This window comes from Pan troglodytes, chromosome 11, assembly GCF_028858775.2.
Source record: "Pan troglodytes isolate AG18354 chromosome 11, NHGRI_mPanTro3-v2.0_pri, whole genome shotgun sequence".
In the NCBI taxonomy this organism is placed as follows: Eukaryota; Metazoa; Chordata; class Mammalia; order Primates; family Hominidae; genus Pan; species Pan troglodytes.
In genome coordinates, this window is record NC_072409.2 from 50,920,459 (window position 1) to 50,945,775 (window position 25,317).

The following is a 25,317-nucleotide window of genomic DNA, read 5'->3' on the forward strand; positions in this document are numbered from 1 at the left end:
AGTTATTTAATTCCAGTTAAACCAAGTATTAAACTTTAATCTTAAACATATCCATGAAATGTGATTTTTGAAGAGCTTTCCTTATTTACTCACCAGATCACCAATAAACAGAGAGCTCTTCCTAAGCACAGGCCCCCATCTATGTTTTCAGTTGATACTAAATATTTAGAGAAATACTCTGGTACAGTAACTTTTTAAAAAATTCTACACTATCGTTTGAATTTTAAAAAAAATTTAGTTAAGCTTAGTTTCCATAATTCTCATTAGGCAATCCAGGATGTGGGTGTTTTTTAATTTCCTTTTCATGGAGAAAAAGGAAGCTTTGTATCAGGACATCAGATGTATATGGGAAAATACATATTTCAATGCACATATAAGTAAATACATATTTTGTTTGTTTAAAGATCCTTTTGCCTACTCCACTCACAATGTAAATACACCACAGTCAAATTCCATAAATTCAGTTTTAAATGTATGTATGAAAACTAGGTTTTCTACTAAAGTTGACCAGAGCCCAAAACACTCTGTCTAATACACAGTCAAAGGAAACAGCAATCAGCCCTTAGATGCCCCGAAAGAAACCACTCTTTGTTTACCTAGAAACTGAAAGATTTTACACTGAGAATCACAGCTGCTACAGCAATGGAGGTATGCTCTGAATCCAGATAGCCATATTAGACTCTCATTGATTTGTTAAAAATTTAACATTGTAAATGAAACCAAAGCAACCACCAACACCAACCAGCTAATTAAATTCCTTGTTGCAAGAAGTTTCAAAATCCAAGCCCAATGTCAACATCTGGCAAGTCTCCATTTACCACCTACCAATACTTGCTCAAATTACACTGAAAATTTAGATAGAGGGTAAAGTACTAAGATTTTTAAAACCTATTAATTAGTTTGTACCCTCCGTTTAAATCACACATAAAAGCTAACTCCAATTGCAATTATAATCTTAGTGTTTGTCCTGTTGTCACAGAAGGGCAAGGGCTGACAAGAGTTAGCACGGACAATTAAATCTGATTTTGTCCAGGGGACTTGATCAATATACTGTGCATCATAATCTAGCCCTGAACTGCTGCCTCTCCTCCACCCCCAGGCCCTTGGACCAGGCGGTTTACCGCTGGGTTAGTAACTCTTTTCTCTATGATTTGCGCATCTCCAGAAAGGGCGAGGGAGACGCCTGATTCAAACTGCATTTGTTTACCACCCAATGGCCCCATCGTTATGCATTTCCACAATCCAGGAGGGTACGCTTCTGGCACCCCCTTTACCTGCCAAGTTCCTCGCCGGTGTCGTAGTAATCATCCACGTTTTCCTGCCTGAACACGGTCATGATAAACTGTCACGCCTCACCAAAGCCCAGGGCACTTCAGCTCCGCTTCCCAGACCATCACCACCGCTCCTGCGCCTCCGTAGCCCCCTCATGCATCAGTCTCCAGTCCTTTTGAAAAAAAAAAAAAGGCAATAATAATAGTAAAATGGCAACCCCAAAAGGAAGTAGACCTCCCCGGCGCTAAGACCCCGCTCGCTGAAGACCGGGTCTCCGGAGCTGCCCCTCCTCGCGGGGTGGAGAGGAGCACCCTTTGTTAAAGCTGGGCGGCCAGGGACGCCCCCGACCCCTCAGCCCCACGCGCGCGCGTGGGGCCGGGCACCACGGCACCCCGAGGTCGGCGTCCCCAAACGCTGGGCGGTCTGTTGGGATCAGAACCGGCTCCGGAAGTGACTGGCCTCCCCGCCTCCCCTTTCTCTGCACACATACCCACCCAGCTTTCCCACCTCCAGGGACGCCGCGGAAGAATGAAGCCCTCGCCCAGACGGTACGCGCCTCACTGGGAGCAATCTCTCTCCAGCCTGCGGCAACGGTGGCACCCCTAACACCGTGGCCACCGTCTCCCCTTCCCCGAGCGAGGCAGTCCCCAGAGCCACATTCCTGGCGACTCCCTCTCCGTTACCCGGCCGACCCGGCGTGCGGCCGCCCGGGGGAGCAAGGGAGGGAAGGGAGCGGCCCACCGAGGCGCGGCAGTCCGCTCCAGATCCCCGCGCCCCGACACAAAGCGCCTGGTCGGGCCGGCGCCACCTGTTCTCACCCGGCCCGCGGGGCTGGGGAAGCCTCCCGGCTGCGATCGCACTTCTCCCCGAAGCCAAGTTTCCCTCCGCCTTGGCCTTCCCAGTTGCTCGAGGCACTGCCCGGACAAACCTCACCGCGCCCTGGCTGGGAAAGCAAAAGCTGGCGCCGGGGGTCGGGGGGACCGGGGAGCCGCGCCTCGCTACTCACCCGGGCGCCTGGGAGCTCCCCCGGTCCCTCCGGAGCGCTGTCGGAGGCCGACCATAGGCGCCAGCGCCGGAGACCAGCCGGGGCGGCGGCGGGAACACAGCTAGGGAGAGAGTAGGGGGCGCAAATCCCTCCCAGGCGCCGGCTCCAGACCCTGCCGCTGCGAGTTGCGGAGTCCCCTCCGCGGAGGGAACAAAGTCCCCGGCGTTGGCTCGGCCCGGCTGTCCTGCTCAGACTCCGAAGCAGCCTCTCGGCTCCTTGCCGCCTTTTGGGCGGAGGGCGGCCGGCAGGCGGCCAATGGGGACCCTGCAAGCGGGCTGGCGGCGCGGCCCACCCACCTCCGAGCTGCCCTGCCAGGACGGCGCTGCGGGTTCTGCGCGGCGCTCGCTGCTCCTCCCAGCTCCGCGCTGCGGGCTCGCTGGCGCGCTCTACCGCGCACACCCCGCACACACCCACTCGCCCCACACCCACGCCGGCCGGGGAGCCAGTGCGTCCGCCCGGAACGCGGGCGCCCCACCTGTGACACATTGCTAAGCTACCCTCTGACTGGGTTCTAGGGAAACACGGTTCTTTCGTCCCGAGATGTGTACTGGGATCCCAGCTTGTGCCGGGCACGGTGCTTGGTATGGGAAAATCACATAGAACAAAACAGATTTTTTTAAATCCCTGCCTTCCGGAAACCTGCATTCTGGTGGGACAGATAGATAATAAATATGTAAGCTAATTAATAAGGTAATTTAGGAGGATCAGTCCTACGTTTACCACGAAACAGGTTAATAGAATAGAGAATGGCAGGAAGGGAGCATACCTCATTAGACTGGGTTCCTCTGCCGGACTGGTGTTGGAGCCGAGGTTTGAAGGCAAGAAGGTTTGCAATCCGAAGAAAGGGTTGAGGTCTCCGAGACCCAAAGAAGCAACAGAGACGCAGAGTTTATTTGCACTATCCCATATGCTATTGGCTATTGTTGAGCTGAAATGTAGCTAGTCCCAAATTAATTGTGCTGTAAGTGTAAAATACACATTAGAGTCCAAGACAGTATGGATATGAGAATGAAAAATATCTCACGAATATTTTTATATTCATTACACTTTCAAATGATAGTATTTTGGATACGTTGGGTTAAACAAAATATATTATTAAAATTAATTTCACCTGTTTACTTTCTTTTTTTTGAGACGGAGTCTCACTCTGTCGCCAGGCTGGAGTGTAGTGGCGCGTGGCAACCTCCACCTCCAGGGTTCAAGCGATTCTACTGCCTCAGCCTCCCCAGTAGCTAGGACTACAGTCGCACGTCACCATGCCCAGCTAATTTTTGTATTTTTAGTAGAGACGGGGTTTCACCGTGTCGACCAGGATGGTCTCCATCTCTTGACCTCGTGATCCGCCCGCCTCGGCCTCCCAAAGTGCTGGGATTACAGGCGTGAGCCACCGCGCCCGGCCTCACCTGTTTACTTTTTAAAAGGTGGCCACTAGAAAATATAACAGTACCTATGTTGCTTGCATGAGATTTCTGAGGACTGTGCTGGTCTACACAAAGATCCCATATCCACTGGAGACCTCTATCCAGTTTCTCTACTTCCCACCCCTTGCTCCCACCTAATGTTTGGGTGGGGACGAAGAAGGGTTGATTCCCCACATCCCACTGCTGGAGAACCCCAAACGGTGAAAAGCTCCGAAAGGGAAATCTATTTTACTGCCTAGAATGATGAAAACTGACAGATGAAGAGATTTCCTATCCATACCGTTGTTCAAATCCCCAGGCTTTCTAAACTGAGTTGGTTCAAATCTCTGTGGTTCAACAGAAATTTTCAACTGTGAAGATTTTGGCCTCTTGAAAACAAGGCAAAACAAAACAAAAGAATACCCCTCAGGCCTTATGTCAAATCCTAGTCTTTTTTTTTTTTTTTTTTTTTTTTTTTTTTTTGAGACGGGTTTTCGCTCTTGTGGCCCAGACTGGAGTGCAGTTGTGAAATCTTGGCTCACTGCAAACTCCGCCTCCCGGGTTCAAGCGATTCTCCTGCCTCAGGCTACCCAGTAGCTGGGATTACAGGCATGTGACTATGCCCGGCTAATTTTGTATTTTTAGTAGAGACGTGGTTTCACCATGTTGGTCAGGCTGGTCTTGAACTCCTGACCTCAGGTGACCCTCCCTGCTCGGCCTCCCAAAATGCTGGGATTACAGGCGTGAGCCACTGCGCCCAGCCAAATCCTAGTCTTAAATAACATTGCATTAATGACCCACAGGAAGGGCACACAGGAATCAAGGGGAAGTCCCCAAATTGGGAGACGGTATTAGCTTAAGCAGTGGGCTTGATAATACAAAAGGGTCTTGAGAGGTGAGAAATACAGTCAAAAATAACAACAACAAAAAAAGAGTGATTCGTCTGGGAAAATGCAAATGAATACATCTGTTGGGAGAAAAAATTTAAAACACAGATGTTTGGGATAAACTTGGAAGGTGTTTATGGATGACTGCCATATGGGTAATATTTATTTTCTGCAAAATAAAAAATATATTTTCCGAGGCAATTAAAAGGATTGAATCTATTTGGCAGCTAGAATGTCTTAACTACCCTAATGGACAATGATGTTCACCGGAGATTATCTGGAGTAGTGAAAAAGAGCATGAAATTTGGAGTCACAAAATTAGATCTAGTATTGGTGGAACCATTTAACAGCTTAATAACCTTGGATGAGTCACTAACCCCTGAGCTTTATGTGTACACCAATTTAGACAAGCATTTTAGAAAGGGGAAATGTGGTCATTTAAAAACATATTCACAAATTCTTTGACACTCCCCCAATCAAGAGGTGGAGTCTAATTCCCCTCTCAATAAATATGCACCAACCCTATCTGCTTGCTTCTAAGAAAAGGTAGTGGCAGTGGCACAGTGTAATTTATTTCCAAGGTTAGGTCATAAGGCATTAGAGCTTCTGCCTGCTTGCTTCTCTTTCTCTCTCTCTCTCTCTCTCTCACTTTCCCTGCCTCCCTCTCCCCCTCCACCCACTCTAAAGCCTTCAGCTGTCATGATTACCCTAGGGCTGCCATGTAGAGACATGTGACAAGACCACAGAAAGAACGAGAGATGCCCAGAGAAGCCAGCTGTCCAGCCCCACTCTCACTCCCAGTTGTTTATATCTTCCAATTCAAGTTCTGTGAGCAAAATCAATGACTTTTAACGTTTTAAGTCATTATTTCAGAGTGGTTTGTTATGTAGCAATAGATTATCTTCTTAAAAAGAAAAATTAAGAAAACTTATCTCTTAACACATACCAGGTTCCAGAGAGATGAAATAATTCTCTCAATTAATCTTTAAATAAATTAGCGGGGTTTTTATTTAATAAATAAATAAATAAGTGGTTATTTCCACTTTATATGTAAACGTCTCAGTTTCATCACCTGTGAAATGAAGATGATTATAGACTCTTACATATTCCTTGGGTTTATTGGGAGAATCTAAAGAGATAATGCATGAAACAGGACTTTGTACGTTATAAAATACACCAGAATGTTGGATATTTTATTTTCTATCATGTCCCTAGCAAAAAGGACTCAGAGAGGCATCTCACACATAGAAGGCAACAATATAAGAAGCCAGAAATTATGAGATGCCAGTTGAGAAGGACTGCTATAAAAATAATTATGATATGGACTATGGATTATAATAATCATGGTGATAATATTTTAAACAAACCCGACTGTAGATTTTAGAACATTATTTTACAGTCGTATTAGGGTAAAATAACCATTGCTATAAGACCCAACAAATCCCAGAGGTTTAACACATTAAAAATGTGTTACTTGCTCTCAGCACAAAGGTTTGCAGGGCATAAGCAGAGATCAGCTCCACAGTAGTCATTCAGAAACCCAGGTTTCTGCCATCTAATGAATCCATGCTCCTCCAGCGTAAGTTCCTCAGTTGATCCTTTCCATCTTTTGGCTGATGAGAGAAGAGATAATACAGGGAGGATTGCACTGAAGGTTTATGTAGGAGGTCAGATTTGAAGTCTGAGACAATCATTTTCTGGCAAGATGTTCTCAGCTCAAAGTGGACCATATTATCTCATTTCCACCTTTTGGTTGCTCTTTTGTGACATGGCTTTGGTTTTATCAAGGGCTAATATTTTTAAGAATGTTTCGCACTTTGGGAGGCCGAGGCGGGCAGATCACGAGGTCAGGAGATCGAGACCATCCTAGCTAACACGGTGAAACCCCGTTTCTACTAAAAATACAAAAAATTAGCCAGGTGTGGTGGCAGGTGCCTGTAGTCCCAGCTACTTGGGAGGCTGAGGCAGGAGAATGGCGTGAACCCGGGAGGCGGAGCTTGCAGTGAGCCGAGATTGTGCCACTGCACTCCAGCCTGGGTGACAGAGCAAGACTCCGTCTCAAAAAAAAAAAAAAAAAAAGAATGTTTCTGCATTGTGGTTTCACCATTAAAGATTCTGTCCGTTATGCAGTTGAGAGCCTCTGATAGAGGCAGTCACATGACTGATTCCAGTTCCTCCTAGCACTGAGTGCTAAAAGTATTCATTTCTTCTCACCAAATCATATTTTCTTTTACCAGACAAAAGTACAGAGCTCATTCTGTTTCTCATTTTGCCTTGGATTTGCCAGAAAGCATGTGGCAAGCTCAGAAAGCACAAACCTCCATCTAATGCCCAATTTACCATCTTCTCTGATCCCGTCCGTAAGCATTTCTTGAGTATCTAGTGTCCACCAAATGTTAGGGATACAGATATAAGAGAAACATTCTCTGTCCTCAGGTAACTCAGTCTGATGAGGGAGATGGATCAACAAATAGACCTGCGATTGTGCTAAATATAATCCATTTGTCACTCTACATCTAATCTACTCTCTGAGCCGTAAGATTATTTTAATGCATTCCTTGTCCTCTGGTTGCTGGTAGGTTTAGACAATGGGGCACCTGACATGAGATGAAGGAGAAGGAAGGAGAGTGAAGCCAAGATAGTCATTCCTCTGCTCTCCTCCCTGCAAGATTGCCACAGTCCACAGCCAAACACAGGTTGCTGCTCCTCACCAGGTCCCGTCTTTTACCGGGTTTTCTCTTTCTGGGTTTTGGTAACCACTCTCTCTCCTTTGTCTTTTTGAGCCTAGGGTTGGTGCCAGCTCTGCTATTACTAACTTGGGTTCCTGCTCCATCCCTTATGGTCCCCCTGCACCTCTCCCACACCTCCCTGAATTGTACTAATTTGAGCATTCCATCTCTGCCCTCTGGACCCCTGAGTGACAGCATAATGAGAAAGGAGCCTCAGAAGATGATGAAAACAAGCAGGGAGAGTGCTTAATTCAGATAAGGGCTGGTGGAGGGTGAGGGTGGAGGGAAGGCTGGGATTTCAGGGAAGTTTCCTAGAGAAGCTGCCATCTCATGAAAAATTTGAAAAGAGAATAAGAGTAAGCAGGATAAAATGGTGGACAATTGCGGTGGTGGGTTGTTGGACAGTGGGGGTTGGAAAGGAGGGCATCTAGGCAGAGGAAAACAGCAAGGGTACAATCCTGGATATGACAAAGACTATGACTCATTCAGGCATCTGTAGGTAATCACGACCAAGGCAAGGAAATGGCAAGAGGCAAGAGTGGAGAGGAGAAGAGTCTCTTCCATCATGCCCAGAACTCAGATGAGATGGAGGGGTGAACCAAGGTAGAGCTTGAAGGTCCTTGTCCATCATGCTCAGCATGTGGCTGTATCACTCTGAAGATAGTTAATTAATACTAATTTAGCACAGATGGTGGGTCTAGAAAACTAATGAGATACTTTAAGGAGGTAGAAATCACAGGACCTGAGACCTTGGTACCTGAGGAAAAGGACACAGTCAGGGTGACACCCCAAGTTTTGGTTGAGTGATTAGGTACATCTTTCTGCCATGTAGGCTGAAATACAGGTAGTTTGGGGAGAGAAGATGAGGTCAGTCTTAGGATTACGAAGATTGAGTTACCCATGGGGCATCTAGATGTTGTCCAGGAGATGTCTGGGAGATGGGTGATGGGTACCTGAGGGATGGGGAGAAAGTGAACCTGGTGTATATTCCAGGGGGGCTGCAGGCATAGAAGGGGATGAGGCCACCTAAGGACAGGGTGTGCAGGATTGAAAAAGAAGAGTACTAGTGGCAGAACCTTGGAACAGTAGCATATGAGCCCAGGCAAATACAGAGGGGCAAGAATGCCTTGCCAGTAGCTGGAGCTTGCCAGTTGATCTGATGAGCAGCTAAGGGGTTTTGTTTTGTTTGTTTGTTTCTTGGGCAGAGAACAGGTGGAGCCAGAATGGGCATCATCAACGGGTGGTGAATTAAGACTTCCTGCATATGGAGTGCCTCATTATGCTTCCAGCATACAGTATGTATCGCATCAGGAAGATTTGCTGTCTTCTTGGTCTGGTAGGTCCCTAACTTCCTTATCTATGCTTAACACATCCTATGATTTTCCTTCATCCCATTTTTCTTCTTTTTCAGAGCAGAAATGAATATTCACAAACAAAATAGCAAATGCACATTACTCACTTCCTGCTGAGCTGTGAGTGATTTGCAGTATCTCTCAGATACCTTCTCCTAAGATTTCTCCAGTCTCTCAGCCCTTTTGTAGTGCAAGGTTTTAAAGATGAGGGGCTTCACATTACCTGCCTGGCCATCTGAACTAGGAGTTTTTGATCCCAGGTTTAAGCCGCCATCGCCTGTGTTTTTTGCCTGTCCTCCCTAGTCCCACTTTCTCTCTGGCTCAGGTTTTTTTCCCCCAATTTTCATGTATTGAGCCCTGTGGTATTGAATGCATTAAATTCTTTGTAAAAACAGGCAATGTGCAAATAGGCACTTACAAGTCACTGACCAGTGATCTGGCATTACAGGTTTACTTTTGCCTTTAGCCTAATTTCTTTTATGCCTGGACCAATTTCATTTAGGTTCTGTCACTACCTGAAGCAAAAGATTGGTAACACTAAACAGCATTTGCAAAACTCAAGGCTCAGAATGTCAATCAGGTTCCTAACTGAATTGTCATGGAGGTGCCTCGTAGTAGTGTATGTGTCACTCATTTTGCTAGCATGTGCAAATTTAGCTTTTGTATAACATGTACACTTTTCTTCCCACAGGACTCATTGACTATTGAGATTTTATGCAGCTGGCTACCAGATTCTACATTTCCTTGTAAGAATATTTGAATATATTAGTTGGCCGCAAAATAATGGCAAAAACCACAATCACTTTCACACCAACCTAATAATTAAAAAGGAGAATAAGACATTCAAAAGAGTTTCTTTCTGTTTTGTCAAATAAACGTCAAGCAAGACGGAAAAATGTCACCCAGAAAGAAGTGGTCAGCATTATTCATCCATTAGAAATGGATGTACCAATCATAATTACAGATAAAATCTGAACTTATATCTGCATTGATTTATTTTCTATTGCTTCTAATTTTTTTCTCTTCTGATGACTAATGAACCTCTTTCAGACCATCCAACTTAACACCATTGATTTCTACTTATTTTCCTTTCAGCAAAAATTATGGTGAAAATATTTTTAGTCAGTATCAAAATTCATCTTTTTGGGTTGGATAGGTATTAAATATTACAGAAGATTCAATATCAGTGAAAGCCTCTAGGTTTCCTGGCATGGTTTCATGAAATAAAAGTCCCATTACTCAAGCCAGTAAAGTGATTTACAGCCTTATTCATAGCACTTTGGTAGGATTTATAGAAACATTGCTTTTAAAAAAAGACAAACTTGCCATAAATTTTTCCAAAAGGTTCTGTCAGTTTGAAGATTTGCAAAGACAACAATAATCTTTGATCCATTCAATGCTGTATTCACATACCAAGAGCTCTAAATGTACACACCTATAAAATTGGTGCCTTCTGTTTATATAGACTTAATATGTCCAAATATACTCTTTTTTGACAACCATATCAAAATATGGGTGCAATTTAATGTGTTGATTAAGCATTTTCTACTATTTTCTCTCTCTCTCTTTTTTTTTTTTAAATGTTTTTGACAATGTCTCTCACTCTGTCACCCAAGCTGGAGTGCAGTGACATGATCACCGCCCACTGTAGCCTCAACCTCCCAGGCTCAAGCAATCCTTTCTCCTCAGCCTCTCAAGTAGCTGGGACTATAGCTATGTACCACCATGCCTGGCTAATTTTTTATTTTTTGTAGAAATGAGGTCTCTCTGTGTTACCCAGGATGGTCTTAAACCAAGCGATCCTCCTGCTTTGGTCTCCCGAAGTGTTGGGATTACAGGCATGAGCCACCACACCAGGCCTCACTTAATTATTTATTGAGTAACAAGGATGGCAGTGAAAAAGACACAGGGAAAAGACCGGGTGTGGTGGCTCACACCTGTAATCCCAGCACTTTGAGAGAACAAGGCCTGTGGATCATGAGGTCAGGAGATCGAGACCATCCTGGCTAACAGGGTGAGACCCCGACTCTACTAAAAATACAAAAAAAAAATTAGCAGAGCGTGGTGGTGGGCCCCTGTAGTCCCAGCTACTCAGGAGGCTGAGGCAGGAGAATGGCGTGAACCCGGGAGGCAGAGCTTGCAGTGAGCCGAGATCACGCCACTGCACTCCAGCCTGGGCAACAGAGTGAGACTCCATCTCAAAAAAAAAAAAACAAGAAAAAGACCCAGGGATTTATGATGTAGAAGCACTGTGATCACATGTTGTATTTCTTTAGACTCCTCTTAAAAAAGGATCTACTTGGGTTTTTTTTTTAATTTCCTGCTTACATTTCTTAGAATAAAGTCAGGAAGTGGAACTCCCTAACTACAACCAATCCCCTAATCCAGGTTATAAGAAAGGCAAAACAGTTGAAAATGCATTGCCCATCTCTTCTGCCCACCTTCACTCCACTCCCCTCCTTTTAGTCTACCTCACCCTCTTAAGCTTTAAAAAACACCCCTACAATCCTATCCAAGCTTTTGCACGTGTGATTAATTTTTCAAGTATTAACAGATTATTTCATCTATTACAAAGTTATAACTTAAATACATCTTTTAAAAAAGTTATATCTTAAATACATCGTTTAAAAATGTTTCTTGACTTTGGAGTAATTTGATTAGGCATTTGATTGTAGGCCACATCATAAGCTTTTAAGAAACTTGTAGGCTCCTTGAGCATTGGAAGTCTATGTCTTTTAGAAATTTGTGTCTTAGAGGGCTGGGCGCAGTGGCTCATGCCTGTAATCCCGGCACTTTGGGAGGCCAAGGTGGGCGGATCACCTGAGGTCGGGAGTTCGAGACCAGCCTGACCAACATGGAGAAACCCTGTCTCTACTAAAAATACAAAATTAGCCGGGCATGGTGGTGCATGTCTGTAATCCCAACTACTCGGGAAGGCTGAGGCAGGAGAATCGCTTGAACCCAGGAGGCGGAGGTTGTGGTGAGCCAAGATGGTGCCATTGCACTCCAGCGTGGGCAACAAAAGCGAAACTCTGTCTCAAAAAAAAAAAAAAAAAGAAAAGAAATTTGTGTCTTAGAATAACTCAAAAAGTTCAGGAGTGTGGGACTAGGCACACAGAGAATATTTAATTCTGGATTAATTGCTTTTTTTTTTTTTTTTTTTTGAGACGGAGTTTCCCTCCTGTTGCCCAGGCTGGAGGGCAATGGCGCGATCTCAGCTCACGGCAACCTCCACCTCCCAGGTTCAAGCGATTCTCCTGCCTCAGCTTCCCGAGTAGCTGGGATTACAGGCACGCGCCTACCAGCCTGGCTAATTTTGTATTTTTAGTAGAGACGGGGTTTCTCCATGTGAGTCAGGCTGGTCTCGAACTCCCAACCTCAGGTAATCCACCTGCCTTGGCCTCCCAAAGTGCTGGGATTACAGGCGTGAGCCAACGCGCATGGCCTTAACTGCTTTTTAGTGTAATGAATTAACTACAATAACGTCCTGATATACAGGTGGTCTTTACTTGTAACCAAAATGCATTTCAGGAACCTTGAGCATTATGCAGTTCCTGGTATAACAGAAAGCTCTTTTCCATTAAAGAATACAATAATTGGAAGCCGTACTACTGACCAAGAATTTGGCATCAAATAAATCGTGGCAGTAAACAAGGATATGTCATGAAAGCCAAGGCTCAGCAACTATAACCTCCTCGGAAATACAAAGCAGTAAGATTATGCTCCAAGAATAATAAAAAGGGGCATAGAGACACTATACATATCCACCATAGCACTTCATTCATCGTTATAGTTGAGTGTGTGTGTGTACAAAATCACATAAAATGCAACTTTATGGTATTATAAATTCTGGTTAAAATAGGATGCCGAGTAAAACAAACATGAATTAAACAGTTGACCAATAATTGTGCTGGCCTTCCTAGAGTTTGGAAGGACTTTCGGGTGGTAATTGGAATGGGCCAGGTCCCTAATATCTGTCCAAGAAATGTTGAGCTGATTCTTTTTCTCTCTTAGAAAAGTTCCTTAAAGCAACAAGAGGCTTTCAAGTTCATTGTCACTGCTGGCGGATCCAAAGGATGGGATGAGGTACTCAGTGTGTTAGTTCCTGACATCAATGGTTGCTGCACAGAAAAGTGGTTTTTTAAGGATCTCGTATTTGACCAAAAAAACCCCCCTTCACTTTTGCATCTTCAATTTGTTTACAAACACTATTTATTATTAAAAATAAAAAAGGTCCCAGAAAAGAATAAACAAGAACCTTTTCCAGGTCATTGGAAAACCTTGAACCTATAATAGTTTTATGTATTTTTCATACATTTGCTGAGTGAGGCATACAAGAAAATCCAACCAACCTGATCTGTTCCCTTAAGACTCTGACAGAAACCACACAATGGAGGGTAAAGGGTGTTCTGAATCTGGCAGGATGGTGAACAAGAAACTCAAAAACCCTCTAGCTACAGGGTACTAGAAACATATTAATAACATAGAGCAAGCATCATTTAAATGTACATCTGCCTCTGAAAGAAAGTAAGGAAGAGGCGGGCCATGGTGGCTCATACCTGTAATCCCAGCACTTTGGGAGGCCGAGGCAGGTGGATCACTTGAGGTCAGGAGTTCGAGACCAGCCTGGCAACATGGTGAAACCCCATCTTTACAAAAATACAAAAGAATTAGCTGAGCATGGTGGCACATGCCTGTAATCCCAGCTACTTAGGAGGCTGAGACAGGAGAATTGCTTGAACTCAGGGGACAGAGGTTGCAGTGAGCCAAGATCGTGTCATTGCACTCCAGCCTGGGCGACAGAGTGAGACGTCATCTCAAAAATAAATAAATAAGTACGGAAGATACAACCAGCTCTGACAGCATGGGGGATAGGGTTGGGTTGGGTTTTTAATACCCAAGTGAGACAGGAGATGACACTTTTAGCACTTTTGTCTCCAAAAGACAAAACTTTCAGTAAGAGGTAGCCTTGATGAAAATTCACCCACTTACGAAAACTGATAACAAAAAGCTGATCTGCCATAAAATCCATGAGAGTTTATATAACCTCAGACCTCATCCTCACATGGAATTGCGTTTAAAATTCACATTTCATGATTGGTCCAAAATCATCTTAGTCAAATAAGTGTTTCTCCACTGGTGAACTCTTCTGGAGAGACCTGTCCTCATCTCACGCCAGGGAGAATAACCAAGCCCCATTGAAGATGAGCTCACAATGGAAGACTGCAAAACCTTTGAGGAACCAATGTAGCATAATTAGATACAGCAGATTTAATAAATAACCAAGGTAGTTTCACTCCCACTAACTTCAGATAACAGGACAATTGGATAGAGACTGTAAAATAAGAATGCTTAAAATGATTAAAGACATAAAAGAAGGAATCACACTTAAAAATGTCAAAAAGACAAAACTTAAAATAGTTGACAGCTTGTTAATGGTTAATTGACAGTTGTTAGGCAACTGTCAAGCAGCATGGATCGCAGGAACTTCAATCCAAAAAGAGATGACACGGCCGGGTGCAGTGGCTCATGCCTGTAATCCCAGCACTTTGGGAGGCCGAGGCGGGCGGATCACGAGGTCAGGAGATCAAGACCATCCCGGCGAACACGGTGAAACCCCGTCTCTACTAAAAATACAAAAAATTAGCAGGGCGTGGTGGTGGGCGCCTGTAGTCCCAGCTACTCAGGCGGCTGAGGCAGGAGAATGGCGTGAACCCAGGAGGCAGAGCTTGCAGTGAGCTGAGATTGCGCCACTGCAGTCCAGCCTGGGCGACAGAGCGAGACTCCGTCAAAAAAAAGAAAGAAAGAAACAAACAAACAAACAAAAAGAGATGACAAGTGGGAGCTGTGGCTCTCACATGTTTTGACTGCACTGGATTTTTCTCCATACACTGCATTCAACCGTAATTCATTTTAATGTCTGTCATTTCAAAGCAAGAATAAGGTGGAAGTGCACCCGTTCCCAAGGAGAAATAATAGATTTGTTTGGTTTAAAAAAGTGGACCAGGCTGGGCGGAGTGGCTCATGCCTGTAATCCTAGCACTTTGGGAGGCCAAAGTGGGCTGTTCGCTTGAGTTTAGGAGTTTGAGACCAGCCTGGGCATCATAGTGAGACCCTGTCTGTACAATAAATACAGAAATTAGCCAGGCGTGGTGGCATGTGTCTGTCGTCCCAGCTACTCAGGAGGCTGAGGTAGGAGGGTTGCTGAGCCCAGGAGGCAGAGGTTGCAGTGTGCCATAATTGCACCTCTCCACTCCAGCCTGGGCAACAAAGCAAGACTCTGTCTCAAAATAAATAAATAAATAATAAAAGGAAAAAAGTGGACCAGATATTCCTATGGAATTGGTTAGTGATTGCAAATTCTTATTGGGACCATCTCTATGCGTTTGAACAATTTTACACTTTAAAAATCGCATAGTGCTTTTCTTTAATCAAGTTTTTAGAATTTTGCTTGTATTTGGCCATATTTGAGTAGGTTAGACTTTAGGCTCCTATTTTTTTCCTCTCCAGACCAGTTTTGATACTGTTCCAGTCTGTTCATCTGTCTTTCTGAGAGTATCAGTACATAGATAAGCTTGTAGAACAAGCTGGAAACTGGAGTTGAGGAGACTTGGCTTCTATGGCTCACTGTACCATTAACTCTGCCATGGGGTCTTGAGCAAATGGCATAATAGCTCTCAATACCGATTTCTCCTTTTTAAATTTTTTTAGACAGAACTTTGTACCAGACAGATAATATAAGTAGGTGAGGTGGCAAACAAAACACATATGTGAACCAGATTTCACTGGTGTATAATGCCTACTTGACTGGATTTTTTTTTTTTGAGACAGGGTCTTGCTATGTTGTCCAGGCTGGAGCTCAGTGGCTATTCATAAGTACAATCATGGTGCAGTATAGCTTTGAACTCCTGGGCCCAAGTTATCCTTCTGCTTCAGCCTCCTGAATAGCTGGGACTACAGATATGTGTCACTGCACATAGCGAATAGATTGTTTTTTAGAGCAGTTTTAGGTTCACAGTATTATTGAGCAGAAGATACAGAGATTTCTTATATAACCTCTGCCCCCACACGCAGAGTCTCCCCCATGATTAATATCTCCCACCATAGTGGGAGTACATTTGCTCCAATTGATGAATCTACATTGACACATCATCACCCAGAGTTCATAGTTTACATTAGAGTTCACTCCTACTAGGCACATTCTGAGAATGTGGACAAATTTATAATTGTAGCCACCATCATAATGTTATATATAACAGTTTCACTGCCCTAAAAATTCTCCATGCTCTACCCGTTCATGCCTCCCTCTTCTCTAACACCCAGCAACCACTGATTCTTTCACTGTTTCCATAGTTTTGCCTTTTCCACAATGTCATAGTGGAAATCAGAGTTTGTAGCCTTTTCAGATACACTTCTTTGACTTAGTCATAAGCATTTAGGGTTCCTCCATGGTTTTTCATGGCTTGATAGCTCATATCATTTTCGCAGTGAATAGTATTCCATTGTCTGGATGTACCACAATTTATCCATTCATCTACTAAAGGACATCTTGGTTACTTCCAAGTTTTGGTAATTATGAATAAAATTCCTTTAAACATCGTGTGCAGGTTTTTTGTATGGACATACATTTTCAAATCCTTTGGGTAAATACCATAAACCTTGATTACTGGATCCTAGGGTAAGACTATGTTTGGTGCACAAGAAACTGCCAAGCTGTCTTCCACAGTGGCTGCACCATTTTGCATCCTCACCAGCAATGAATGAGAGTCCCTGTTGCTCCACATCCTCATCACAATTTGGTATCGTCAGCGTTCTGGATTTTGACCACTGTAACAGGCAATATAGAGGTATCTCATTATTGTTTTAGTTTGCATGTCCCTGATGACATATGCTGTGGAGCATCTTTTGATAAGCTTATCTCTCCATCTTTGTCTGTTAAGGTCTCTGGTCCATTTTTTAGTGGATTGTTTATTTTCTTATTACTGTGGATCACTATTTCCTAAACTGTGTTCCATGGCGTTCCATTCTTTGACATGCTAACAGAAGTGATCTGTGAGCAAAAAAAAAGCATTCCATGGTCAGATAAGCTTTGGAGAATTCTAAAGTAAAAAGAACCAAACAGTTTCTTTTCAACACAACTTCTCAGACCTTTAATAGGATATTAGGCAAGGGGGTGCTCCAAGGCAGGAATTTGGAGTGCCAGGGTTCCCTAACTTATTGAACCTTATTTTGTCCAGGGACATGAGAACAACAAGAAACACTAAATATTGGCAGACTACTTTGTATATCTTTCAGCTCCATGGTTCTGAATATAGCCACAGGGATACATTCTTGTTTATGTGCTATTTCTAAGGCAATTTAGGCAGATATAAATATAGGTAATACCACTTCTATGGAAATTATGACTGTATATACCAGAGTACTCCCAAATTTGGAAACTTTCTCTTAGAATATTAAGCATCTGTGGCCGGGTGCGGTGGCTCACATCTGTAATCCCAGCACTTTGGGAGGCCAAGGTGGGCAGATCACGAGGTCAGGAGTTCGAGAACATCCTGGCCAACATGGTGAAACCCCGTCTCTACTAAAAATACAAAAATTAGCTGGGCGTGGTGGCACGCGCCTGTAGTCCCAGCTTCTTGGGAGGCTGAGGCAGGAGAATCTCTCGAACCGAGGAGGCGGAGGTTGCAGTGAACTGAGATCACACGACTGCACTCCAGCCTGGTGACAGACGAGACTGCATCTTAAGAAAAAAAGAAAAAAGAAAGAAAAAAAGAATATTAAGCATCCCTTAGGTCCAGCTCCTGTCTTGTTTTCTTCTTGAAACTTTTTCTCATATTTATAGTCTACATTGATCTCTCTTCTCTAAACTTCTATGACCCTTTAATTATTTCTATGCAATTAACCTCCTAAATATGTGTTCCTTTAAATAACCTTTATTATTCCATGTTTGATTATCTCATCTCTCAAAACACACTGTTCTTCAGGAATGTGCCTTGTATTATTACTGCTCAGTGTCCCACAGCTGAGCAGAATGTTCTACATATGGGACACTTTTAAGTAAAACTGTCAAATAATTGTTTTTTTTCCTAGATATTCCTTCCTTCCTTCCTTCCTTCCTTCCTTCCTTCCTCCCTCCCTCCGTCCCTCCTTCCCCCTTCCCTCCCCCTCCCTCCCTTCCTTTCTCCCTCCCTCCCTTCCTTCTCTAGCTTTTGATTAAAGATATGCTAATTGAAAACATAACAGTTCTATTTTCAGAGAGGATCACAGTAGTGCTAAATTAGATCAATTGGCTTCTAAAACTCACTGCAAGCTGTTTAAGAGCACCAATGCATAGGTGTTCCTGAAGGTGCAAACTTTATGGCACCTTTAAGTTATGCACCGTGACAAATTTTCCCCATGACCAATAAGCTGTGCACCTGCCGAGAAGCAGAGAAAAATGTATTTAATGATGACTAAATGCATTGTATTTTGACAGTGAAATAAACCATTTAAAAATATGATCGCAGCAAGGCAGACTTCTAAGCAGCATTGCAAATGTTTAACATATCATGTCCTGCCTTTGGAGTGTTCTGTAATATTAAATAGGATTAGCCAGGTGGATTTCTCAATATTCTGATTACAAGGCAGAGGCAACCAAATATTGTTAAAATCTGTCATCAGGTAAACCCAGGCCTTTCAATCTTCTAGCTATAGAGAACTGCGAGTTCTGTACAAATGGTAACCTAGAAACAGAAGCAACCAAAATACTTGAATTAAAATGATTCACATGATTGGGGAAAACTCAATACATGCTTTTGACCGAGGATAATCACTTTTAAAAGGAATTGCAAAATGTGCTAAATATAATTTAGTTGTACTCTGAAAACAAATAAATTACAAGAAAGCTTTTTTAAAATTTTTATTTTTAGACAGGGTCTCACTGTGCTGCCCAGGCTAGAGTGCAGTGGCTTAATCACAGCTCACTGTAGCCTGTGGGAGATCAACCTTGGTCTCCCACCTCAGCTGCTCGAGTACTTGGGATCACAGGTGCATACCACTATGCCTGGCTAATTAAAAAAAAATTTTTTTGTAGAGACAGGGTCTTGCTATGTTGCTCAAGCTGATCTTGAACTCGTGGCTTCAAGCAATCCTCTCACCTTGGCCTCCCAAAGTGCTGGGACTACAGGCATGAGCCACCACACTGGGCCAAGCTTTCTTTTAAAGAAAAGATTTGTAGAATTTTCTTCAAAGTGATATAGAGAGTACTCTTGGAATTCTTGAAAGAGAGTACATATTGATGTGTGTGATAGAACATAACATCTTGTATTTAATTTATGGTATGTGTATCCTCTTAAAATCTTCCAAGTGTGGCTGAATGAGTTGTAGGAGAAATGGCAGAATTAACATCCTCTCAATGGCTGCTATGATAGTTTTGTTTAAAATAATTGTTTACAATTTTGTGTTGAAGGGCAATGTCTAATGCAATGACATGCAAGAAACAGTTTTTTAAAAACCACTTTATTGAGGTCTGGTTGACATAAAAAGCTGTACATGGGTAATATGTACATCTCAATAAGTTTGGGGATAAGCATACATCTCTGAAACCATTACCACACATGAGGGCCAAAAATAGAGGATGAGGCTGGGTGTGGTGGTTCACGCCTGTAATCCTAGCACTTTGGGAGGCTGATGTGGGCGGATCACGAGGTCAGGAGATCAAGACCATCCTGGCTAAGACGGTGAAACCCCGTCTCCACTAAAAATACAAAAAAATTAGCTGGGCGTGGTGTCGGGTGCCTGTAGTCCCAGCTACTTGGGAGGCTGAGGCAGGAGAATGGCCTGAACCCGGGAGGCGGAGCTTGCAGTGAGCCGAGATCGCGCCACTGCACTCCAACCTGGGTGACAAAGCAAGACTCCATCTCAAAAAAAAAAAAAAAAAAAAGAGCATGATGCATTTTTTTTAATAAGCTTTCATCGTCTTATTTAACACAGGATGTGTTTATCCTGGAGCAAGGCCATTAATTAAGTACCTGAAAATAGACAGCAAGATGCCGCTTTGCAAGGACATTATTCAATGGTTATAAACACGCAAATACCCTAATAAAGCATTTTTTTTTTCTTCTTTTTTATTGATCATTCTTGGGTGTTTCTCGCAGAGGGGGATTTGGCAGGGTCACAGGACAATAGTGGAGGGAAGGTCAGCAGATAAACAAGTGAACAAAGTTCTCTGGTTTTCCTAGGCAGAGGACCCTGCGGCCTTCCGCAGTGTTTGTGTCCCTGGGTACTTGAGATTAGGGAGTGGTGATGACTCTTAACGAACATGCTGCCTTCAAGCATCTGTTTAACAAAGCACATCTTGCACCGCCCTTAATCCATTCAACCCTGAGTGGATGCAGCACATGTTTCAGAGAGCACAGGGTTGGGGGTAAGGTCACAGATCAACAGGATCCCAAGGCAGAAGAATTTTTCTTAGTACAGAACAAAATGAAAAGTCTCCCATGTCTACCTCTTTCTACACAGACACGGCAACCATCCGATTTCTCAATCTTTTCCCCACCTTTCCCCCCTTTCTATTCCACAAAACCGCCATTGTCTTCATGGCCCGTTCTCAATGAGCTGTTGAGTACACCTCCCAAATGGGGTGGTGGCCGGGCAGAGGAGCTCCTCACTTCCCAGTAGGGGCGGCCGGGCAGAAGCGCCCCTCACCTCCCGGACAGGGCGGCTGGCCGGGGGGGGGGGTGGGGGGCTGACCCCCCCACCTCCCTCCCAGACAGAGCGGCTGGCAGGGCAGAGGGGCTCCTCACTTCCCAGTAGGCGCGGCCGGGCAGAGGCACCCCTCACCTCCCGGATGGGGCGGCTGGCCAGGCGGGGGGCTAACCCCCCCACCTCCCTCCCGGACGGGGCGGCTGGCCGGGCGGGGGGCTGACCCCCCCACCTCCCTCCCAGACAGAGCGGCTGGCCAGGCAGAGGGGCTCCTCACTTCCCAGTAGGGGCGGCCGGGCAGAGGCGCCCCCCACCTCCTGGACAGGGCGGCTGGCCGGGCGGGGGGCTGATCCCCCCACCTCCCTCCCGGACGGGGCGGCTGGCCAGGCGGGGGGCTGATCCCCCCACCTCCCTCCCGGACGGGGCGGCTGGCCAGGCGGGGGGCTGACCCCCCCACCTCCCTCCCGGATGGGGCGGCTGGCCGGGCGGGGGGCTGACCCCCCCACCTCCCTCCCGGACGAGGCGGCTGGCCGGGCAGAGGGGCTCCTCACTTCCCGGTAGGGGCGGCCGGGCAGAGGCGCCCCTCACCTCCCGGACGGGGCGGCTGGCCGGGCGGGCGGCTGATCCCCCCACCTCCCTCCCGGACGAGGAGGGAGGACGCTCCTCACTTCTCAGATGGGGTGGCTGCCGGGCGGAGGGGCTCCTCACTTCTCAGACGGGGCGGTTGCCAGGCAGAGGGTCTCCTCACTTCTCAGACAGGGCGGCCGGGCAGAGACGCTCCTCACATCCCGGACGGGGCGGCAGGGCAGAGGTGCTCCCCACATCTCAGACGATGGGCAGCCGGGCAGAGACGCTCCTCACTTCCCAGATGTGATGGCGGCCGGGAAGAGGCGCTCCTCACTTCCTAGATGGGATGGCGGCCGGGCAGAGACGCTCCTCACTTTCCAGACTGGGCAGCCAGGCAGAGGGGCTCCTCACATCCCAGACGATGGGCGGTCAGGCGGAGACGCTCCTCACTTTCCAGACTGGGCAGCCAGGCAGAGGGGCTCCTCACATCCCAGACGATGGGCGGTCAGGCGGAGACGCTCCTCACTTCCCAGACGGGGTGGCTGCCAGGCAGAGGCTGCAATCTCGGCACTTAGGGAGGCCAAGGCAGGCGGCTGGGAGGTGGTTGTAGCGAGCCGAGATCACGCCACTGCACTCCAGCCTGGGCGCCATTGAGCACTGAGTTAACGAGACTCCGTCTGCAATCCCGGCACCTCGGGAGGCCGAGGCTGGCGGATCACTCGCGGTTAGGAGCTGGAGACCAGCCCGGCCGACACATCGAAACCCCGTCTCCACCAAAAAAATACGAAAACCAGTCAGGCGTGGCGGCGCGCGCCTGCAATCGCAGGCACTCGGCAGGCTGAGGCAGGAGAATCGGGCAGGGAGGTTGCAGTGAGCTGAGATGGCAGCAGTACCGTCCAGCTTCGGCTCGGCATCAGAGGGAGACCGTGGAAAGAGGGGAGAGGGGAGAGGGGAGAGGGGGGAGGGGAGAGGGGGGAGGGGAGAGGGGAGAGGGGAGAGGGAGCTCTATCTACCACACAGTCTTCGAAAATCATAAAGCATTTGTTAATTGGCACTGAAGGGTTATGCTTTGCCTATTATAAATAGGATGTGACCTCAAAGAGGTCATGTGAGGATCTAGCAATGGAAGTTTTCAATTGGTCCCTCTGCCTTTATGTATATAATTTCCCATTGTCCTGCCTTCCCCTGGAGGTGTCCAAACCAGTATTTACAGGGATGGGGATGTGATCCACCATTTAATTTTAATGGACAAACATATATGAGTTACATTTATGCTTTGGTCCCACGATAAGAAGATATGATTACCTAGGCGGACATTAAGTTTCTTTTCTAACATCACCTCTTGCAGTCTCATGTTTTATTAACAGTTATGACTGCTGAGGTCTTAACTTTCCCTGTTTCATGTTTTCTTCAACAAGACTCCCGTTTAATCCGGCAGGCAGAACATGAGGGGAGACTTCCTTGGAGCTGTCCCCAAAGGTTGTCCCGAGTGACAGAATGCTGTATTTGGTTTGGTTAAACATTAAATGCCATGTCATTGTCAAAGTGGCAACATGACCTCACCACCTTCACAATGTGGGTGAATCTCTAAAAACTGGTGGTCCCTTAACATTGTGAACAAGAGAAGTGAAAGGGGAAGTGAAGAAAGTACTACTGGAGTCGTCTTCCTGGGCTAAGAATGGTCACGTGGCCAAGGAAACTTGCAGTGGCCCAGCCACCACAGAAACCACACACTCCTCGGTGCTCTCCTGCCTGGTGTTACTCATGGCTCCAGAGTCCTGGGGGAGAGGGGAGAGAGAGAGAAGCACTCTGATATCAGCTATGCTGTAAGAATCTCAGCCCGGAGCGGTGGCTCATGCGTATAATCCCAGGACTTTAGGAGGCCGAGGTGGGTGGATTACTTGAGGTCAGGAGTTTGAGACCAGCCTGGCCAATATGGTGAAACCCCCAAAACCGGCCGGGCGCAGTGGCTCACGCCTGTAATCCCAGCACTTTGGGAGGCCGAAGCGGGTGGATCATGAGGTCAGGAGATCGAGACCATCCTGGCTAAGATGGTGAAACCCCGTCTCTACTAAAAATACAAAAAATTAGCCAGGCGTGGTGGCGGGCACCTGTAGTCCCAGCTACTCGGGAGGCTGAGGCAGGAGAGTGGCGTGAACCCAGGAGGCAGAGCTTGCAGTGAGCCAAGATCCTGCCACTGCATGCCAGCCTGGGCGACAGAGCGAGACTCTATCTCAAAAAAAAAAAAAAAAAAAATACAAAACCTAGCTGGGCATGGTGGTACACCCCTGTAATCCCAGCTACTCGGGAGGCTGAGGCAGGAGAATCACTTGAACCCAGGAGGCGGAGGTTGCAGTGAGCCAAGATCATGCCACTGCACTCCAGCCTGGGCAAAAAGCGAGACTCCATCTCAAAAAAATTAAAAAAGAAAAAAGAATCTATCATATTCATCTACAGATAACATTTTTATATATAAACATTCTAGGGGCAGAACTAACAAAATAGAATCATATCTATGCAAAGGCTTTTGTAAAATGTAAGGTATCCTGCATTTGCAAACTGCAGCTAATTACTTACCTTTACTCCTGCCGTCTTTCTCCTGTCTTCTCCATCTCCTTAAAGCTGGTAAAACTAGGATACTCCCCCTCCACCTCCTCTCTCACACCCCCACTCCAGCACCAGGCTGGGCTGCACTCCCTGAACTGTGAGTCTGTGACCCGGGCGGTCCTGCTGGGCTTCCAGGGGCTTCCCTGAGCTTCCTGGTTATCAAACTGACCTAGGAGAGGGTGCAGCAGAGCACGGGCCACACGCGACCCCTGTAGCACCCACAGCCCCCAGGTTGGCTCCTGCTCTGTGTGGGCTGGCCCTTTGACAGCCTCGCCTTCAGTCTTATTTGCATTCTGTTGTGAAGCAATGATTCATCTTCCAGGCCCTGTTCTCCCCATTGTCCCTGAAATGGGGGTCTTGCCCTGAGCCCTATCTTGGGATGGCAGCCCTGATACTCTTGCCTAGTTTTTCAAAGCCCTGCTCCCAGGAGAGGGAGATGTTTATTTTCCTGGGATGGTGCTGTGGTGTGGCCCCTAACCCAGGTCCCCTTCAGGGACTGCAGGCTTCACTTCCTCAGCTGGCTGTGGGAAGTGCTCTTGGGACAACACCCTTAGCTGTCAGCCCACTGTGGGACTTGCCCCAGCTAAAGAGAGCCTTCTGGCCCAAGGCCACGTCCCCTAGCTGGAGCAGGCTGCAACCACTGGAGGTGGTCTCCTGAATTTGACACAACTCTGAATGGGTTATCGCAGCTCTAAAGCTCCTGGAGGGGTTGTCTGTAGCCTTCATCATGGCTGCTCCACTTTGCCCTCTGCCAATCCTATCTCCTGTCCTTCCTTCCTCAAGTATTAATCCCAAGGGCACTCGCTAATTAACCTCTTGCACACCAGTCTCCCCCAGACCTTGACCTCCAGATCTTCTGAAATGACAAACTCTGCTTACCTGTGTTCACATCTTCAGAGTCACCTGGATTCCCACCTGGATTGCCCACCTGGTTGGCCAACCACTTTTCAAGTAATTCTTGAAATTAGACCGAGTTCTATTACTTTAAATATGTAGAAGAAGATAAGCATACTGAGGTTTTATGTACAAGCTGAAGGAAGCTTTCCCCCTGCGTGAAAAGCAGAAATGACAATATTTTCTAGGCCTAACAGATCTTGATGCTGTATTATAGCTATTTTTTCTCTTTTGTTGCTTTGCAACAATTTTTTTCCAAATATACTTAGAACCCACTGACTTTTCTGGACAGATAAGGAGACCCATCTCTGTCAACTTTAAACTGTTTCTGCTTAGCCTGGCTGCTCTGGTTAATAAACATACTCTGAGTTCAGGACAGGCAAGGTAAAATGCCAGGTGCAAAGGCAGAACAAAACAGAGCAAAACAGCAGAACTGCACTGACCAACATATATAATTATTTGTCAGTTAAAAGTATAATTTTTTTTTTGAGTCGGAGTCTTGCTCTGTTGCCCAGGCTGGAGTGCAGTGGCACAGTCTTGGCTCACTGCAACCTCTGCCTCCTGGGTTCAAGCAATTCTCGTGCCTCAGCCTTCCGAGTAAGTAGGATTACGGGCGCTTGCCACATGCCCAGCTAATTTCTCTATTTTTAGTAGAGATGGGGTTTCACAACGTTGGCCAGGCTGGTCTCAAACTCCTGACCTCAGGTGATCTGCCTGCCTTGGCCTCCCAAAGTGCTGGAATTATAGGCGTGAGCCACCATGCCCAGCTAAAATAATTTTTTTAAAAAACTGCACCAACTGTCATTTTATCTTTTCTGTAATGATCCAGAAGGCACCATGAAATCTTGAAGAATTATGAGCATCTTTTATGGAAATTCCAGT

The 25,317-nt window shown here is 46.0% G+C and overlaps 1 protein-coding gene across 10 annotated transcripts in view; it reads right to left on the reverse strand.

Moving 5' to 3' along the window:
• The window catches only part of DAPK1 (death associated protein kinase 1), a 207,534-nt gene extending 204,711 nt beyond the window's left edge, over positions 1-2,823 (reverse strand). For 3 of the 10 annotated variants that reach the window (XR_008537098.2, XM_016961085.4, XM_054658211.2), the window contains exons 1-2: positions 2,279-2,764; positions 1,275-1,444 (exon numbers count right to left, since the gene is read on the reverse strand). Coding sequence is in view for 6 of the 10 variants with exons in the window: in XM_016961085.4 (XP_016816574.1) it covers positions 1,275-1,336 (62 nt within the window). In the remaining 4 variants the exon portion in view is untranslated. Of the gene's footprint in view, positions 1-1,274; positions 1,445-1,766; positions 2,055-2,090 lie in introns of those variants that run through there. The other 7 variants (XM_016961086.3, XM_016961088.4, XM_063787720.1 and 4 more) reach the window with 7 other exon arrangements.
• Positions 2,824-25,317: the final 22,494 nt, after the last annotated feature.